Source organism: Pieris napi, chromosome 13, assembly GCF_905475465.1.
Source record: "Pieris napi chromosome 13, ilPieNapi1.2, whole genome shotgun sequence".
In the NCBI taxonomy this organism is placed as follows: Eukaryota; Metazoa; Arthropoda; class Insecta; order Lepidoptera; family Pieridae; genus Pieris; species Pieris napi.
This window is the reverse complement of record NC_062246.1, coordinates 11,328,537-11,349,726: the sequence shown is the minus strand read 5'-3', so window position 1 is coordinate 11,349,726 and position 21,190 is coordinate 11,328,537. Positions and strand designations below refer to the sequence as shown.

The following is a 21,190-nucleotide window of genomic DNA, read 5'->3' as shown; positions in this document are numbered from 1 at the left end:
ACTCTCTTGTTAATTTCAATATAACATAAGTGTTTAAGACTTTAAGAAGTTTCTTTTTCCGTCTTTAAGAAGGCAGTAAGCCTAGCCTAAAAACTTTTATTATATGGTGCTCGCCTCGCCTATAAATTTATTAACAGAAATTGCCGAGAATTTCAGCCAAAACCTAGAAACCATCTATCAAAAACGATTCAGCCACCCGCCCTCCTAAATATCTTATTACTCTAATTTGTACTAATTTTTGCAACGAAGTGTAAAATATATAATTAACTAAATCATTAATTGTATGGCACACGACTCAGGCAAACCTATCCGTAATCTACCAGTCCAATAAGTTTTAGGTATATTAACCACTCGCGTACAACAATAGAATATAAGCATATGAAATGTTAATTGCTATGTAACGAATAAGTGCAATGTAACAACAGTTGAAGAGAGTGCCTACGTCTGGCTATACTCTCGGAGCGTAACTCCGACGATTTCAGAAATCGCCACGCTTATAAATCTAAGAAAGCCTGAGTGACCAAAATGTACAGCCTTGGCTCGTACACTGGGTTAGTTTTATTAAAGGTAATATTTGCTTTCTGTATAAATAAACTTATGCTTACAGATGTCATCTGATTCTCGACTTCAGCGGTTTGCCGCATCCCATACTGACACATTCCCACGAGACCTATCACTTGAGTTATCGCCAGACCCACATTTCCTCCCATAGTTCCTGAAATTATCATTTTTTACTATAGAATAGTCTTTGTCCAACAGTTTGATTGCCTTAGTTTTTGGCCAATTTCTCCGTAGAGAGCTGCTATAAATGTCGATTAAATCGAATGAATCGATACGCATTTGTTTATATTAGTGCGACCACATGAGAAACACTTTTCTCTTACATACATATTCTCAGTGTTATATTAATTGTGTAGTATTTACAATTTTCTTAACCTACATAGTAATAATAATAATTGAAAATTGAGAGATAGAAAATAAAAACCAATTTAAAAAGTTTGGTCCCTGTGACGGAGTGCCTTTAACGCTGGCAGCATTTCCTCGCTGTATTGCTATACTTATTTGTTGAGCGAGGAAAGCACCAGCTCTGGGGTCACTAAAATATCTACCAGGCGCCAACTTAAATCTTTAATTAGCTGTGTACTTGAACCCCAAGGCCCAAGAGTCTCTAATATAGTATTATGTCTGTTGTGGTAAACTTCAATAAATAAATATAAAAAAATATGACAATGTGTCAGATGTGATCTCTTAAATTGGCCGTACTATACACATCGAACGTTTGCAACTTATCATTATAAATAAAATAAAAACTAGCAAAAACAAAATCATGTTTTAACTTTCCCGATGAAGATAAAACTATAACTCACCATCGCTGGCGAAGAGGAAAAAGCTAAAAGTGACGGTCGCCAGATAAAGACAGCAGACCATATCCATCCAGAATCCAAAAGCTCTATTTGTTGTGAGTACCAGGGTCCAAGAACAGCTGTGGAGGTCTTGGAGCTTGTCAAATTCACGTGCGAGTGTTCGTTGCTGTTCGCCCGTCGAACGGATCGTAGCGAGGCCTGACACAGTCGCTGCCGCATGGTTCAGGCTTTGACTCCGGGCTACAGAAAACAATGTAAAATTAAATAAATAAAAATAACTAGAAAAACTTTATTTGATAAATAACATTTGTAAATTACTATAAAATTACTTTATTTGACGTCAAAAGATTACATTACTTACATTTAAAAGATAGTAAATATACACTATGCTACGAATCGTTGAGATACAATATCCATTGTGGTTTTATACATAACTAGCTGATCCGGCAAACGTCGTTTCGCCATGTATATCATTTATAATAAAAAAATAGGGCTTGATCGTAGAGGGGTGAAAGTTAGGGGTTGTATGTATTTTTTAATGCTGTATCATAAAAAAATAGAAATTAAAAATTTTGTCTAAAAAATAAAAATAAAAATTTAGGGGTGGACTACCCTTAACATCTGGCGGGCTGATTTGTGAATCTAAACCATTCCCAGATCCCCTTGAAGACACACAAAAAATTTCATCAAAATTGGTCCAGTCGTTTAGGAGGAGTTCAGTCACATACACACGCACACAAGAAATATATATATAATATGTATTAAGATATACTTCTATAGCACTAGGGGTTCAAACTAGGCCTAGCCTGTATCTTACATGCTAGTTCCTTCCAGTGTCATTAAGAAATTGCTTAATTTGTTTGTCATTATGTTTATTCATTCTTATTTTTTATTAAACTAAATGAAGGTAGATTCCATTTGAGTTGTTGCAATTGGTTAGACCGTAGTAAGTGTGAACTTCGACAAGGATTTTTAAGTCTTGTCGATGAGAAACTAGGATACGAGATATGAATATAGTGTCGTTATATAAGTAAGTACGTAAACTAATATTTAATTGTTAGGATTTTATATTTAAATTAAATTTGGAACAATATTACGGACTGAAGTTAGAAATAGCCTAAGTTTATATTACCAAACAAGTTATTTTTGTTCCTGTATTTGTAATAAAATACAATAAACTAATATAATAGTTGTAACACTTACCTATAGCTTCAATTCTCTTTAACTCTCGACTGGTGCTGAGGAACAGAGCTCGTAAGAGAAAGAGAAGGAAGGCTACACCCGCCGTTGGGAATAGCAGCCACCAGTTCACTAAACACACCACTATCAGGATACCTATAACTTCCAGGAAGAACTGAAAACGTCATATTATGAAATTTTTAAAAATTAAATATACATACATTATTTTTATTTTATATATTCAAACTTAGTTCATTAAAAAAAAAATCAGTGGGGCTACAATATTTTTAGGTCTGGGCCTCAGATTTCTGTATCTGTTTTAATGATCATTTGTCAATCTAATAGGCAAGTAGATGATCAGCAAGCTGCAAGCTGGTTTCCTCACGATGTTTTCTTTCACCGTTCGAGCGAATGTTAAATGCGCACATAGGCAGTCCATTGATGCACAACCGAGATCCAACCTACGACCTCAGGGATGAGAGTTGCACGCCGAAGCCACTAGGCTAATACGGCTCATTAATAAACGTTACAAAGTTAAAATCAGAGTTTATAATGTACAAATTAAAAAAAAACTAGGTCATTTTAATAAATGTTGGAAGTTGGAAAAGAGCAGAACAGTGCCTTAAATTAAATAAAATGATATATTTAAAATGAACTCACTCCAAGACAGTCCACCAACGCGACAGGCAGTAATGTGTCAACTTGGCCCATATCCTTCGAGAACCGGTTTAAGATCCTTCCAGAAGGATTGTGGTTGAAAAACCACATTGGTGCATTCGTAACGCCCCTGAAATGAGTAGTTTAAATTTAAAAAGTGAAACAAAAATATGTCAATATTTCAATGTCGTTCTAGGATTTCTTTTTTCTGTTATGATACTCCTCTGATTGCATCCGTTTCTTCGATGATTTTTGAATGAAACTTCTTTAGGCGCATGAGGGTAAAAATTTTACGGATGAAACGCAATAATAATATTAGCGTCACGAAGATGTGCAGCGTTTTTGTCGAAGAACAGGGAGAGAGCGATTGAGACCGATTGAGAGAAAAAGGGCGAACGTACAAGCCGTCGGAAATATCTGCGAACCTCGCTGGAATGCGCTCTCTACTTTTTCTTTGTATTATTTGTAAATTTGTAAATAATTTGAATTTTAAATAATGTAAATAATAAGTATTTGTAAATTTCAAGTAGGTACGAGTATCAATAAAAATAAGTACACAAATAAAATATTTTTTATTTTTACATTTAGTTTGTATGACGTCATTAAGCCAGGTTCGCAGATATTTCCGACGACTTGTAGCATGAAGCAAATAGCCATGGAGCGAGAGTAGGGAGCAAGCAAGTATTGTTCGCTGAGTGAATTCACAATAGCGATATTGTCTACATTATGTGTTTTAATTTTTCTCGACATTATCGTATTGGTTTAGTACTGTAAGGAGAGTGTATGTATTTTTGTGAATACATAAGACATATTTTGACATTGAAGAAACGTTACCACTTACAATGGTAACCACTTTAGTCCACGTTTGTATTTTATGTAAAAATACTGATAAATATTATCCTTGCAGGTCCGTCCGTCACTTGGAGATGACAGTCCTCTCGGTGCATATAATATATAGTCTGTTAGGATAATGTATGTATTTCTCTAATAAAAAAGTAAATAAATACATACCTGAACATTGTATCATGGAGCTGTACAGAGGCACGAATGCAGGTGTTGTAGAAAACCAGCAGTTTGTTCCAGGTGAAGAACATACAAATGCCGATAAGTGAGGCGTATATGTAGACACACTGTTCGCGTGTTAGGTGCCAGCGGTTACGGGGTAGGTTTTCGTATATAACTAGAAACAAACCAAAAACTTATATAAAAGAAAGTCGTGTTAGTTACACTATTAATAACTCAAAGACTGAACTGATTTGGCTGAAAATTGACGGGGAGGTAGCTTTTGTATTTAAGATATGTGTACAGGAGAACGTCTGTCAGGTCCGCTAGTAATTTATATTTTTTTATATAGATCAAGATAGGCTTAAAGAAATAAACAATCTACACATTATTAAAAAGGATATCGTATCTGAACTTGAACTTACGTATATGTACAACTTAAGTTGATGTTATTGTTAGTCCGGATGTTTAAGCACTAATACCTATTTTAACAACTTTTTATATTACATTTACAGCAAATTCCAGAATGATGCCTCTTAACCTAATGTTGAACATTATTTCCTTTAATTACTTTTATGCCCATAGCTTGTTCAGTGTTATACCTGTCGTATCCATACATTGGACAGTCGGTCAGGACATAACTGATAACACCGTATGTAGATGAATCTAGTTAAAAGAGAAAGTGCACTAGCCCCCACTATAGTCGACGCATTATGAACTGAGGCTACGGATCATAAATCATATTTATCCGTCTATCTCACTCGCACTTACAGATCTTATGTAGAGGTGTAATGAGTATGAGTATAATGAGTGTCATAACAAACATATTCCATTTCCTATATTTATAGAAAAACAACAATCCTTACAACTAACGACCAATCAGGAGTTAAGAGTGCGTGCGCAGGTAGTATCGATAACGGGTTGCATAGCGTGCACATTCCTACTGTCAGTGACATTTATTGTTCGACGACTGGTAACTTTTAGTTATAAAGAATCACTGGGTGGTCACGAAACGTATTACTAATGGGTACAGAAAAACGTTACGGTGCGTTACATACGTCAATAATCGCCAAAAATTGCATCACGTAATACTTGAACTCTCCCTTTAACATGCGTCGAGTTTAGTCTCTTCCATTTGACATATTAATGATTTTAGGCACTTGACGTAATACATTTTACATAATAGAAACTCGAATTATAACCCTTCCAAATATTCTATTTAAATATTTTTTCAGTAATAACCTATATTTCGCTTATAGGCACGTTCAATAGGTATACGCAATTGGATAAAGCTTACATATAAACATCATTTGGGAATACACACACAAAAGTTAAAACATTTCTTTCTTATGCCAAATTTAGAAATACTATTTGTAGTAATTACGACCGGATATAGCAACCGGGCACAAGAGTCTTACCTTCAGGTGTCGCTGTAGCGTTGTTTCGTATCGCTATGACCTGAGCACTATTTGACTCTTCCAAGTTTACCCTGAAATAAAAAAGGTGGTTAGAAAATATTCTAAATAATTGATTTCAATCATAATCAAACTATAAGCCTTGATTAGTTAAAGACTGTTTACTGGTATTATTTATTTATTCATTAACACTTCATTGCATAGAAATATAATACAATTGACATAATTAAATGAAAAGGCGGGCAACTGGCGGCCTTATTTCGAGCGATCTTTTCCAGGCAACCAATGTAAGAAAAAAATCATATTTAAGGCAAGAAGTGCAAAAATACATAGGACATATAGTTATTTAGACAAAACGAATGGAACAAAACAAAGCAAATTAAGTTTATGTAAACAGAGAACAAGACTAAGGAAGTGTTATAGTGGAAAACTTACCATTCTTTCAGCCAGACGTCAGTAGACGAGTAGAACACCTGCGCTACTAAAAACAGCGAAAGTAGTAGTAGCATTGTAAACTTCCCACCGCCGCTCGCTATGTACGAAACGTACACGCCACTTGATACTGAACCCTTGTTTTGACTTTCACCTGTTGATAAAGGATTATCTATTTTACTTGAAACATTTCAAAATTCAAAATCATTTATTCATATCGGTAACACAATGTACACTTATGAACGTCAAAAAAGAAATATATATTAAATGCTTCTAATTTTACATTTACTGCTAGTTCTCAAATCAAGGGCGTAGAATGGAAGAGAAGAACTGGCAATAAACTCTCCGCCACTGTTTTTAATCTCCAAGTTTTTTGTTTTACAAAATGTTTGTAAGGAGCTGCAACCATTACACCATGTTCATGTGCCGACAATTTTACCAAAACCTTCTTAAATACATACAAAGAAGTGATCAAATGCTAGTTTAAAGAAAACTCTTGGGCGACTTTTCTCTTTTATAGAATAGATGGCAAACGGGCAGGAGGCTCACCTGATGTTAAGTCACACCGCCCGCCCTCTCTCAAAATTAAAAAAAAAAATGATATGATTCCTTCGAAAGTCGCTTGAAATATTTCCTAAGCTTTTAGGCTTAAGTTTACTTAATTACAAGAATTTTTGACAATTAGTTCTCGGTATGAGTTGATACAGAACCAGCAGCACAACTTGAAGATATCCAGGAACATAACACTTAGCATGAGAATTTTTTGTTTCTTAATTCTAAATAAGCTAGCAAATCATACGCACCGAATAAGCTTACATCTTTAGCAGCATGGAATGATTAATGAATGATTTATATAGCGGGTAATAAAATATACTTGGCTCTAGTTATCTATTTTTATCTATACATACACAAAGGTAGATAAATACACAGACTTTTACAAGCAATAGTCAAACAGCCCAACCCAGAAATAGTCACCATTTAATTTATTGAAATTGTTTGACATTAAAGACATAAATAAAAATCATCTAACTGTAATAGACAAATTTGAAGCACGTAAAAGAAAGATATGCTTTTAATCATAAAATAACTTTTAAAGACTATTGGTGGAGGCCTCTTACGTTTTTTTTTCCAAAGGACCTCCCTTTGGGAAAAAGAACGTGTCTACATATGTACACGCGTTAGAATTTATACTTCTTTGGCGTAACAAGATAAAAATCTTTTTAAATTCTATCTTTCGCCTTATTCTACGTTTGTAGAAAAAATGACACTAACAATAGAAAAAATTACTCTTATAATTTTTCCCTAGCGCGCCAAAAGAAGTATAACTTCAAAAAAACTAAAATGTGGACTAAAACTAACTTCAGGGTGTCGGTTTTTTGTGACGGTGTGCGCGCGCATCGTTAAAATTTACTCTCATCACTTTTCCCTAACGCGACAAAAAAGTATAACTTAATATTATTTCTGTATACAACTTTCATGTGTATATTTTGGATGAATGTTTCCAGGAATAAATGAGGCTTAATTATTATTTCTATACAGTAAGGCTAACAGAAATTGCATATATTCTTAAAATTTAATACAAACAGAATAACAAATACATACCCTCATATTTGGGATCTGAATTATTGTCTAAATCCAGATTAAATGACAGCTGTGATGCTTCCGACATTGACCGTTGGGAGCGAAGAACGTGAGAGTGCTCCTAAAACAATAATAATCTTCATTACTCAAAATAATTAATCTGACAGGCAAGAGAACTTGTATTTTTGTCGTAAACTTGGCATTTAAGAATCCGGTTCGAAGGACCTTTTTTATGGAAATATATTTAAACTTTCTTTGATATAAAAAAATAAAATAAATCAGTGTCTGTTTCATGGTCTTTTTAAAATCTAATAAGCAAGTAGGTCCAATAGGTCTAAGGCAAACCGGTTTCCTCAGATGTTTTCCTTCACCGTTCAAGCGAATGTTAAATGCGCTCATAGAAAGAAAGTCATGTCAAGTGACATTGGTGCACAGCCGGGGATCGAACCTACGACCTCAGTAATTATATACTCAAAGAAATAATGAAGTGTAGAAAATTCATATACCTAAAACTACAAGATAAGAGAAGATAAGAGATCCAAAAAAATACAAGATAATAAATTTTATAAACCTGTCATATGGAATTAAATCTATTAATTTCTATAAATTCTAATATACTCTACTAATACAGTATATACTAATAAGAATCTATTGTAGAGAAGAAAAAATAGAATACATGATCACTCCTTATAGTTTCAGCTTTGGATGGATCCATTTTGATAATCACACTGTATACCTTTAAACAGACAAATAATTATAATTATGACGTACGAAATTTAATTATTTTACTATTTTTTTTATATAATAAATGACCTGTGTTTTCTATAACAGCTTTTTGTTATTGCAAGAATCGAACTCGCGACCACCAAATAAACAATTTCCAAAACCACAATAATTAAAAATATTGTAGTTAAAAAATAAAAGTCATTAAAAATACTAACCATACTCTCCTTATTCTCATATGACGTCACCTTCTGCTTTTGTTTCTCTTCTTCAACCCTTTCTCCCATTTCTATAAGCTGTTCAAACTCTGGTACGCCATTTTTGAGTTCATGGTATGATCCTTGTGCCACCATCTGTAAAAATGTATTGCTCGACTTACGGTTAAGGGTAAAGAAAATTTTTAAACTTTCATTTTTAATCATCAGATTCGGGTTACCGATTTCTAAATCATCAACTCATTTTCTCCTCAAACGCAAATTAAAATTGAAAAATTAATGAAATTTTCTTTCATTTCGTTTCCAACACTAACTTAATTATCATTCAAACTTCTTTGGTCAATCACAGATTAATTTTACTTCCCAATAATTTCATATAACTAATTCTAAAGCTGTGAGTTACTTTCAACACGACATCAATTTACATTCGACAACAAACGAATTAGAAAACAAATATGGTGGCGCGGGGTATATTCTGTTTAACCAATCAGCGCGCGAGGTACGATCCGTTTCACAATTTGACGGTTTCACTTCGATAGATTACAATCTACCGAATAATAATACGTTAAATTGTAAGCAGTTCGTTGAGGTTCACAATCTTTCGACAGTTTACAATCTCACGAGATTGATTACAATCTAACGGTGTTTACAATTTTACGGTGACATATATATATAATGGACAAGAAGAGTGTATCAAAAGGAGAATTCCTTTCCGCTTGACTACAAAATTGCTAGTCCAAAAGGTTTAAAACGAACACGATACACTAACATAAAATCCGTCTAATTTTACTAACCTTTCCCCCTCTCATGACGCACACATTGTTCGCCTGTCGTGCGTACTGTACGTGATGTGTTACCAATACAACTGCTTTGTCGCGTAGAAAACCACGTATACACTCTTCGTATATCGCTTGGGCCACCTATAACATTGGTATTCATAAATCCAAAGATCAAACGCACTAAGGAACTGGAACGAATTAATAATTATTTTTGAAGTGAAACTTCTTTATCGACGTATGGGAGAAATTTTGTAGCAGGTTACGCGCCATGTTGCTTTTTGATGTCAAACTTCTTTATCGGCGTTGGAAAAAATTTTTACACACATTTGTCACATTTTTCGGTTACGCGCCATCTTTTTCTTGTCCCTACCACGGTTGATTCGAAGCCATTAGTAACAAAAATATATAATAACGATAACAATGATAGTAATACTAATAATTCTATTACAATTAATGAAATTCTGTAATAATCTTAGTACTACATAGTAGTACAGTAATAAGTTAAAATAAAATAATTGTATTTGTATTCATGTCTATGATAATAAAAGCCTTTTGTTAAACTTTATCTAATTTTATTTAACCAATTTCTGTAAAGTTGCATATAGTAGATCATTTTTCGAAAAATAAGGTCATAAAGAAGTTTCACTTCTTACGTGTGTACACCTAGTACACGCACACATTTTTGTGTTGTATGGAGATATATTACTCTCGCATTGCTAAAACTTAATGATTTTAAGTCTTGTTTATGAATGTTACCCTGAGTAATAACATTTCAATAGCTCAGCAAATGTTAAGTGATACCGCCATGGACACTCTCAATGCGAGAGGGCTCGCGAGTGCGTTACCGGAATATATTTTAGTTTTTGTCGCAGTCAAAATTTACACGAGGGAAACGCAATTGTTACATTGTTACATTAGGTACTATGAATCTAGGCGATCGTCGAAAAAAACTATTCAATACTACATAAAAGTTTACCTTAGCATCAACAGCAGCTAAAGGATCATCCAACAGATAGACATCAGCGTGTTGGTATACGCAACGCGCTAAGGAAATGCGCGCGCGCTGTCCGCCCGACAGAGATGTACCTATAAGTTATCTCGTAATAGAGTTGGGTCCGATCGTTAGAGATGACATTATTAATATGTGTAATTGCGTTTTCAAATAAACGCTTATATCTTTTATTGGAAAATTTAATTGTTGTATTTAGTATTTTTTTTTCTTTACTTATTATTTATGATTCCCATCGTTTAAACCTTCCCCGAACTTCCACAAATGTTTCAAGATCATAATTAGCCAAATTAAATAAATAAATAAATAAATCCTTTATTTGCAATGATAGTGTAGTCAATTGGTCCAGCCATTTGACTTTTAGCAGGACAAACGAACAGCAATTCATTTATATATATATAATAACTAGTGGACCCGACAGACGTTGTCCTGCATGATATTTCAAGCGATTAGTAAAGCAAAGTATGAAAGTACCGACTGCAGCGCCATCTGGCGGGCTGATTTGCGAATCTAAACCATTCCCAGATCCCCTTGAACACACACAAAAAATTTCATCAAAATCGGTCCAGTCGTTTGAGAGAAGTTCAGTGACATACACACTCACAGAAGAATTATATATGTAAAGATATATATAGATAGCATAGACTATTATTGAAACCATATTTTTTACTTCTTTCGAAACATTGATATAAAAATCGACGCAATTTTTTCCAGTTTAATATGTGAAAAAAAAAGTGTAATTCAGAATCCGAATTTCGCTGGCACATAATCAAAAATAGTGTTGTATTGTTTTTTTTTATATAACAGGGGAGGAGGCTCATCTGACGTTAAGTTAAGGCTCGCAAGTGCAATGCCGGCCTTTTAAGAATTGATACGCTCTTTTCTTAAAGGACCCTAAGTCGAATTGGTTCAGAAATACTTCAGTGGTTCTACATAGTGGTGGTGCGCAGCAATAACTGCCTAAAAAACGCTCAGTTGTGGAAAAATTTTACTATAAAAATTTGTAGCAATATATTATTAAATTAAATTACCTCTTTCCCCTACAACAGATTTATCACCATGTGACAAAATTTCTAAATCGGTCTTCAGCTGACAACACTTTATCACTTGCTTGTATCTTCTCAGATCTAAGTCCTGTCCAAATAATATGTTCTGGCGAACCTGTTAATTGATAAAGTCAACTAAACATTGTTTAACATATTTCATAACTAAAAACTGTTTTTTGATTATTATTTTTACATCTAGAATTAAAAAATCAGTGGTGCTATTTAGTTGTCAGAATTCTGTATCTGTTTCATAATCAATCAATCTAATCGACGAGTAAATGATCAGTCTCCTGTGCCTGACACACGCCGTCGACTTTTTGGGTCTAAGGCTAATCGGTATCCTCACGATGTTTTCCTTCACCGTTCGAGCAAATGTTAAATGCGCATATAGAAAGAACATCCATTAGTGCACAGCCGGAGATCGAACCTTCAACCTACTTCTAATTATCTAGCTCGGAAAGTCAGTGATCAATTAGAAATCAGACACACAAGAAACTTAATTCAAAAATGATACTTACGGACGCATCGAACAACCACGGCTCTTGCGCAGCGTACGCCAAATTGCCGCGTACGTTGAGCGTGCCCCTACTAGGTATGAGTTCCTTCAACATCGCCTGTATTAGTGTGGACTTACCAGAGCCCACTGTTCCGACTATCACCGTGAGCGTCTCTGGTTTTATCTAAAAATAAATTTGATTTAATTTCCCTCAAACCTAACAAACCAATAAACATATGATTTACTTTTAATTTCTTTGCAAGGTAGTGTAGAATAATAATGTTTGTTGCGAGCTATGAAACACTAACATCTGTTGAATATAGTATCATAAAACCGACGAATCTTTAAGTGTATTAATAAAACATTTTAATTCGTTCATATATAGTAAATAAATAATTCCCTTCCCTCTAACTCTAACTTAAAAAAAAATGTCTGTAATATTTGACGTGACAACATCTAATAAATCGATGAAAGCCGGCGGCACGCACGAAATAGCATAACTCACTGTCCCGATACGCTCATTGTACGCTTGCGCCGCATCTATCTCTGTTCCACTCGATTGGCCTATGCGTCCGAGGATTTACTCTTTCTTTGTATCCATACACAATAGTGATAATTCAATAAAAATGATTTTAATTAATTAATAAAAGTATGCAATCATTTCATAAATGTTTTGTTATGTCACGTTAAACTATCGTCCGTAAACCGACTTTACAGACAACCATTTTTTAATTATATACATTTCCAGAACTTATTTAAATTTTATTAATTTTAACACTACTACAGTGACATCAACTTGAAAAAAACCCGAAAAAAACAGTCTGCGGTGTCGTCTGCGCTGTCATCACTACAAATGTTAGTGTATATACATAAAAAACTAATTTAAATTAAAATATATAAAAACTAGTGAATTTAATACATACCACTAAATTAATATCCATCAAAGCGGCTGTTTTTCTATCCGATACATCTTCTTCAACATTCTTCCAATATACCGTGTAATCCTTAAAATTGATTAGAATTTCTGGTTTCAATTGTTCTAGATTTGATTCTGATTTTATGTAAGCCTGTTGCCTGAAAAGTATATTTGTTTATATTAATTAATAACTACTTTATACATGATATAGGATAAAAAGGTAATATGTAAAGTGACATGAGAGTAGTGTTGGCCTAGTGGATTCAGCGTGCGACTTTTATCCTTTAGGTCGTAGGTTCGATTACCGGCTGTGCACCAATGGACGTCCTTTCAATGTGCGCATTTAACATTCGTTCGAACGGTGAAGGAAGACATCGTGAGGAAACCGGGCTTAGACCCACAAAGTCGACGGCGTGTGTCAGGCACCTACTTGCCTATTAGATTGACAAATGATCACCAAACAGATACAAATCTGAGGCCCAGACCTAAAAATTTGCCATTGATTTTTATAAAGCTACATAATAAGGCCACGTGGGACGTTACTTATGGAAATAATAACAAGTGGACCGACCACCATATTGGTTATGGCCTCAGATACAGAATTGAAGAAATAGCTAATAAAACAGATAAGAAATAATTACGTAAGACTTACCCATTTCCAATCTTTTCAAACACACCATTACTTTTCATTTCTTTCTTTTCAATATTAATCAAATCGACCCCATCTTGATTTTCAACTTCAGGTAATAATAAAAATTCTTGCATCCGCTTCACACTGACATATGCCTCCAACGTAAACGTGATTGCCAGTGGCAAAAAATCAACTAAGGTATATTTCAACATTTCATAATAGGAGAAAATAACAAAAACTTTGGCGGCAGTTAAATCGTTTTTGAACGAAATAAACGATATTATACTAATAAATATGGCAACTTTTGTGTTTAGTTTGACGCACGATATCATAACCGCCCGCAGCCATGACATCTTTTTTATGACATTCATTTCTTTCCTGAAAATTTTCACAGTTATTACAGAAAATCTCGACTCTCAGAGATTCAAGAAAGAAAATTTTAGAGGCAAATCTGATTTTGCGTCATTGTCCAAAGAGTAGTCGTGGTGAGAGTTTGAAAATGTAAAACGAAAGACTTTCAGACTGATTCGGTCAAACGGACGTAAAAACTTGACACATTTATTGACTTGGCACTCGATAATGTTGACCAATCGCTGTCAAACAGAGCGCACAATCGTTGTATCAATGAAACGCGCTATAGTTTCGACTTTTACCGACCCCTGATTGAACCATTTTTTTCATAACTAGCACAGAAGTCCAATATAACTTAGTTCATATATGTTTTTTTACAGTATATGAGGGGGAAACCTACAACAATATGGCCTACAAAACGCCAAAAAAGGACAGACATCCGCAGCCCATAGACCTATTTATTGGGTGCGTTGCCGGCCCTTGAGGGAGGGCTATACTTTTTCTTTAAGCTATCAGAGGATCTCCCAGGGAACACCACCACCGGGAGTCGATTCCACAGTTCGCTAGTTCGAAAAAAAAGTGTCTTGTGAAGCGGACCGTGGAAGACTTCCGGCCATCATGGTGATGCTGATTATGTAATTACTTTATTATTGATATATAAATAATTAACTGATTTCTGCTCATTTATCGCATTTTAAGCCGCGCAGGTAGCATTTTATATAAGTTAGATACAAAAATAAACTTTACTATACAAGTTTTCAAGGCCGACAACGCACTTGCGAACCTTCTGGCATTGTGAGTATCACTTAACATCAGATGAGTCTCCTATTACATAAAAAAATAAGTGGCAAACATAACGAAACACTTTGCATACTTACTTCCGAGCTTTCCCAATTATTTTAGCAAAAGCATTCTCCCAGGCGTACATTTTAATAGCCTCAATACTTTGAATCACTTCGTTCATCAAACGAATTCTGTTGTCCGTACGAACAGCTGTTTTTTGACGGAAACGACTTGAAACCTTTCCCAAATAACCTGTAAATTTATATTAAGCTATGTACAGTATTCAGTAAACATCCTGACGCTATGAACTTTTCTACTCACGACTTAATTAACTGAACACCTAAACAGGGGATTTCAAAGCGATTACAAAACTTGCCTTTGCTTCACTCAACGAAAACTCATTGCAAAAGTACGCTATTACGTACGCGCATTGCGCGCCAGACAACTGCGAGTTAGCGATTAAAAAATCCTCACTTGTCCCCCACCGAACGCTATCACTTCCCTTCCGCTAGTCCTTACTTGAAATTGAGCTTTACGTTTACGTGGGGAAAAACTAGCGCAAAAATAATTTATTTATAATTTATATTCTTAATTTTTGTATATTCGTTTACGCTGTAATTGTTATTTAATTGTCCTGCTTTAAATAATTCACTATTTCCTAAGTACTTTTTAAACTCAAAATAGTTCATAAATAAACTAAAAAATTTAAACGACAAAGCCTGGGTAAACGTATCGCAGAAATTTAGAGGAACTAGAGCGGGTGAGAAGAACTGGCCAGGATCTCCACCACTCTTTTAATCGCCAAGTTTTTGGTAACCAACAAGGAAATTGAAATCGGAAACAATTTTAGAACAGTATTAGTACAGGTGACGATGAAACATTGCCTACCTAAATTATTGCTCCACAGGAGTCGAACCAACGATGTCAGTGGGACAATTGAAACACAGAAACTACAAGTATTTTTAACCTTTAAACTGTCAACCGCAATAAACTTACCCTGTAAAGGAATGAACATGATCAAGAAAGCGACTCCAATAATTGAAGAGATCCCAATCTGGCGATACATGAGGTAGACTATGATGACACTCTCTATCGGTGTCCTGACCAAGTCGATCATAAAGAGACTGGCCATATCGAATCTTTGGGCATCCGTCGTCAGAAGATTGACCACGTGACCCGCTAAGCCTTCGGAGGCTTTGCCGCCAGCTGTTAAATCTAGACGGAGTAGCTGAAAGCATATGATTCAATATATTGACTATAGATTTGATTTTTGTTTTTTTGTGAATATGTTGGTACGAATATCTATAACTTTTCGATGTGTCACTCAAAGTCAAATTGCTTCTAGAAGATATTACCTTTCTATAAATTAAAGAACAGCAAGCCACCCTGATCTTCATACTCATGTCCAAGAGAAATAGTAACATTGGATGGATAAAACTGGCATTCATCGCCATAAAACTGAAAATAATATTCACAACAATTATTACTGCTACATATCGTAGCTCGATTATAGAATTCATCATTTCACGATGGCGATTGAAAACTCACAAAAAATGGTTGTCTGTCAAGTCGGTTTACGGACGATAGTTTAACGTGACAACGTCATAACAAAACATTGATGAAATGATTGCATACTTTTTAAATTAAAATGAATCATTTACATTGAATTATCACTATTTTGTATGGATACAAAGAAAAGAGTGAATCTTTAGACGTATATGTCAATCTAGGGAAGAGAGATGACGGGACAGTGAGCGTAACGGGACAATGAGTCATGCTTTTTCGTGCGTGCAGCCGGCGTTCATCGATTTATTAGACGTTGCCACGCCAAAACAATGTTACAAAATTCGCCCTTTTTAAAAGGTTTTTTAATGATGCACTCATAGTCGGGTTTTATTGCAATACTAAAGGTTTTTCATTTCTTTAAATTTTAATGAATATATAGTGGATATATATATATAACATAATAACTAACCTAACAACTCCAAGCGCATACAAGTACGCTTCGGATGTGCTGACGCCGGCGTGAGACGGCGAAAAGTAATTAATAAGACCTTCGAGGCACATTGGCGTTGATATTCTGAAAACATACAATACACCTTCAACTAAAGTACTTCTCTTTCTGTCAAATTACGTTTACGCTGTGACAAAAAGAGATAGTTGAGAACTTCAATGCAATTAGACTAATTAATTTTTTACGAATACGGGTGTTTGAGTTTAAAGAAGTTTATGAAAAAAAAATGTGTGTAATTCACACAACAACACACAAACCAAAAATTTTGGTTTCAATACGAATGGCATTTTAATTTTTAAGTTAAATATCAATTACAAATTTTGATAAAAACTAAAATAATTAAAGTTTGAAAGTAGATGAAACGAAAAAGCGACAGTAAATAGAGACAGACACATAAATTCATAAGATTTAACGTGGGAGAGAACGAGATAGAAGCTGTGTGTATTTTTAGTAATTAAAATGCATGTTGTGTGCACAGCTGCTTAATGTTAATTAATTTGTGTCAATGTATAGTTTGTTAATTTAAGTAAGAGTAGGATTTTATTTTATTTATTTATAGAATAGACGATAGCTTACCTAAGTGAGGTATCAACTAATGCAAATATTATATTCGATACAAGAAATTTCATTCCATATATCCTTATTATACAACGGAGAAGTGACGGCTTTTTTGTTTTTTCTGTAACAAAAAAATAATGGTAAAAAATAATCTAAATAATTTAAATTGACGGCGTCTGTCAGACATAGAAGACTGATCTCATACCTTTTTAAATAGTCGTAGTGGGTGCGAAATTTTTTAATATTTAAAATGAAATCAAGTATTAATTTAAACCTAGCTACTTTTTATGTAATGGGAGGCAAACGGGCAGGAGGCTCACCTGATGTTAAGTGATACCGCCGCCCATGGACACTCACATTGCCACAAGGCTCGATATTGCGTTACCGACCTTCTAAAAAAGCTGTCTTGTTCATAAGTTTTCGTCAAAAGATTAATGCTTTATCACAAGCGCTTTGTGGTGAACTAATTAGTAATTATTGGTTACTATTAGATCTCCCAAACCAATATAACTTTATCTTATGACGAAAAAAATTGGTATTTCGAAACCTCAATATTAAAATATGATAGCTGTATGTACCTTGTTTCATAACTTCATTTTTCCATACTTCACTCATTACATCACCACGTGGGGCAGCCCTGTGACCTGGAGTACATCTGAAAGCATTTAAGACCTGTTTAACATTGGGAAGACGCCAAAGAGGATTTACATAGCCAACCTATCGACTAACCCAAGGCGAACGGTAGCACAGAATTCCCCAAACAGATCTGGCAGCGATCATTGCTGACTTAGAGTGAATTTAAAATTAGATGCCCAACAAAGCAGTAACACTAAAACTAATTTTACTTAAGAAAAATTGTTTTAAACATGCACCATTCACCACGACTAAATATCTTTATAATATTGAGCAGTGTTGGCCTAGTGGCTTCAGCGTGCGACGCTCATATCTGAGGTCGTAGGTTCGATCCTCGGCTTTGCACCAATGGACTTTCTTTCTATGTGCGCATTTAACATCTACTCGAACGGTGAAGGAAAACATCGTGAGGAAACCGACGTGTCTGAGACCCAAAAAGTCCACGGCGTGTCTCAGGCACTGGAGGCTGATCACCTACTTGCGTATTAGATTTTTAAAGAATGATCATGAAACAGATTCAGAAATCTGAGGCCAAGACCTAATGAATGAAAGGTTGTAGCGCCACTGATTTATTTTTTAATTATTATCTAGTTACCCACAACACAGGACCTTCCTAGTGTTGGGACTAGAGATAGATGAATCTTGTGACAGCCATATTTCTGTCATGAAGTTTTTATTATTTACTAGCTGACCTGGCTAACTTCGTTCCGCTCTACAACCTTATAATATCGTTGTTACTTTAATTTAACTTATTTTAGGATTTCATTAATGTTAAGTATTACATTAATACAACTTTTTTGCAAATACAGAAATGTTTTATTGCTTGCCATTGCGAAAGAAGAATGGCAGTTTTACACATTAGGCATCTTCTCTCTAGCGTCAATATGGCGATACTGCATGTTAAGCACTTTCTGATATCCAACATCTTTTGATCAGGATCAAAGCATGGTTATGCATCTCCTCATTCACCTCAAGATCGGAATTTCTTGAACTGACACGAATTCGACGTAAAATGATGCGTAGTTTTGTCAACAGATGGCACCATATGGTTTTTGCATTCGTAAAATTAATTAATTTATTTATTGTTATTCGATAACTTATCCGATATTTTATTGCTTATTCTGCTATTCGGGACGGAAACAAATCCAACAAATCAAAAACCATGGCAATTGGTCCAGCCGTTCTCGAGTTATAAGTGTTGTAACAAACACGACTTTCTTTTATATATATAGATTATTATTACACTAGAACACGGGCCTAAGACGGCATTTTGTCGCTATAGAAACGTAACATTGAATACCTGTAAACATCGGATATGCTGAGCTGCCCTTTTCTGCCCTTTTCGAATAATTGTCGAGTGTACCTGTAACAAAAGTAATATAACATATAGTAGATAAGAACATCCTGTGCCGTACTCACACTGTTCATACTTCACGTTTCAAGGAGTGGCTTATGACTCGGAAATTATTCGAGAAAAGAAAATGTAAAATATCAATGACGCTAGTCTATGCTGTAATAATAAAGAGGAAAGATTTGATTATTTGCATTGAATAGACTCCGAAACCAATTTCACCATTAGAACCGATAAACATATATAAATATTTGGCTATATATTATATAATTAATATTTTCATCATAGTTAGGATATGAATATACGATACCCAAGGTGTGAAATAAACCAAAAAATATTCTTTAATCGTGTACGCTATGGAAACCATTGACAATAGAGCTGTACTACAGTTTTATAGAAGACATCAGACTAGAAAAAATAGTTTGGCTTTTAAGTCTATTTAAAGAGAAAAGATTATATCGAAATAATGCTAGTACAAATTGTATTCATAATTCCGCCTTACAACAGTTGGTAATAATATATGTACTTGGTATCGTATACAAAAATATTGTTAACATCATACAGATATATAAAAATAAATCAAAACATTTGTAAATGAGGGTAGACAAAAAAATCTCAAGAGGGTACTCACCAAAAGCATGTTTTAGAAAACAAATTCGCGTTCTCCCGCGGATTCTGTTCTCTCTCCGTATCAAAATAACCGGGATCCATTATAGGACTATACACTTATAATTGCACTTTATTATTGCTTCGTATCACGTTTAATCCATGGCACACTGAAACAAAAAAGACTATTTTATATAGGTGTTAATACATTCCTTTTCTTTATTTTTCCTGCGACTGAGGTATAACTAGCTGCTGTGGTCTCTGGCAGAATGACCAGCGCTGTGGAACATTCTGCTCCTCAGCATAATGCTGAGCCACACAACCACAGCAAACACGCATTACATACTTGAAACTAACCGAATAGGAAAAGGGATTTTTTTTATATCTCTCATATTTTTTCTTTGATTATTGGTTTATACGCTGTACCGCCATGACGGGTCACAAAAGGGGAACAAATTACAATACACCTTCAAAATGTTCTCATTTCAAATATGCAAGTTTTATCTAGGGCATGCGTCAAAGTCAATTTTAAAACCTCTCAACAATATATATAATTATTTATCATCCATTGTCACCTTTATCTTTGAGCACCTGAATTTATAGATGCATATAAGACAAACATTAAGCCTTGTGTAACTAATATAATCAAATGATAGAATAACTAAATGCTTGTTTCAATATGAATAATGATAGTTTTAGAACGTAATTGTACAGACTATATTCGTGTATTAAACTTTTTAATACATGTCTTCACATCATTGAACAGTACCATCTAGCCTAACTTAAGACTAATAAGTAACTTAAGGCCCTATCCCAACACGAATTGCTGTGTCAGTGTCTCGGGATGGACTGCGGGGCGCAGTGGAGAGCTGGAGCACTGAGGCGCGCCGGCCCGTAATAACAATTAGTTATGTAAAACATTAAATTAATGTAATTTTATCAAATTTTTTTCTGAAACGGATTACTTGGCCTGCGATAAAATATATCGTGTACATTTTACAATCTCGTTCTATATACATTTTTGTCATAAATAATATTCAAAGTGTCAAAAATTGTCTATATTAGGATTTTTTTCTATCGAGCGAAGTTATTTAAATCGTGTATCGATCTTTCAAAATGGATACATAAACTACCTACTCAACTTCACCATATATTTTTTCAATTCGCTCTACTTCAAGAAACGATGACGAAAAATGGAAAGAAACTATGTACGTTTTGGAGTTTAGCTACCGAATAGGTCCTTAAGTATAACCTAATTTACTTAAAATAAAGTTACTAAAAATAAGTGTCCAATAACACTATTAAGGGGAAGACACTCTGTTCTTGTGTTCTATTTTTTCAATAACCACTGTTTAGCAATTACGATATTTAAACGTAACTTAAAATTGTATTGATAGTAAAGTCTGCTTTCATTGAAATATTGTTGAAATATTAATGTATTTGAAATTT

General features: G+C 34.4%; 1 protein-coding gene across 2 annotated transcripts in view; it reads right to left on the bottom strand.

The window, feature by feature from the left end:
• The window catches only part of LOC125055097 (probable multidrug resistance-associated protein lethal(2)03659), a 46,022-nt gene that overhangs the window by 9,098 nt on the left and 15,734 nt on the right, over positions 1–21,190 (bottom strand). Inside the window, exons 2-24 of one of the 2 annotated variants that reach the window (XM_047657336.1) lie at positions 19,767–19,926; positions 19,085–19,147; positions 17,730–17,806; positions 17,170–17,272; positions 16,555–16,659; positions 15,935–16,037; positions 15,576–15,807; positions 14,675–14,831; positions 13,467–13,823; positions 12,822–12,972; positions 11,921–12,082; positions 11,388–11,517; positions 10,324–10,433; positions 9,363–9,488; positions 8,572–8,706; positions 7,652–7,751; positions 6,053–6,203; positions 5,621–5,691; positions 4,212–4,380; positions 3,204–3,330; positions 2,568–2,718; positions 1,368–1,604; positions 606–715 (exon numbers count right to left, since the gene is read on the bottom strand). In XM_047657336.1, the coding sequence (XP_047513292.1) occupies positions 606–715; positions 1,368–1,604; positions 2,568–2,718; positions 3,204–3,330; positions 4,212–4,380; positions 5,621–5,691; positions 6,053–6,203; positions 7,652–7,751; positions 8,572–8,706; positions 9,363–9,488; positions 10,324–10,433; positions 11,388–11,517; positions 11,921–12,082; positions 12,822–12,972; positions 13,467–13,823; positions 14,675–14,831; positions 15,576–15,807; positions 15,935–16,037; positions 16,555–16,659; positions 17,170–17,272; positions 17,730–17,806; positions 19,085–19,147; positions 19,767–19,846 (3,207 nt within the window). In that variant the 5' untranslated portion in view covers positions 19,847–19,926. The remainder of the gene's footprint in view (positions 1–605; positions 716–1,367; positions 1,605–2,567; positions 2,719–3,203; positions 3,331–4,211; positions 4,381–5,620; positions 5,692–6,052; positions 6,204–7,651; positions 7,752–8,571; positions 8,707–9,362; positions 9,489–10,323; positions 10,434–11,387; positions 11,518–11,920; positions 12,083–12,821; positions 12,973–13,466; positions 13,824–14,674; positions 14,832–15,575; positions 15,808–15,934; positions 16,038–16,554; positions 16,660–17,169; positions 17,273–17,729; positions 17,807–19,084; positions 19,148–19,766; positions 19,927–21,190) is intronic. The other variant, XM_047657335.1, reaches the window with a different exon arrangement.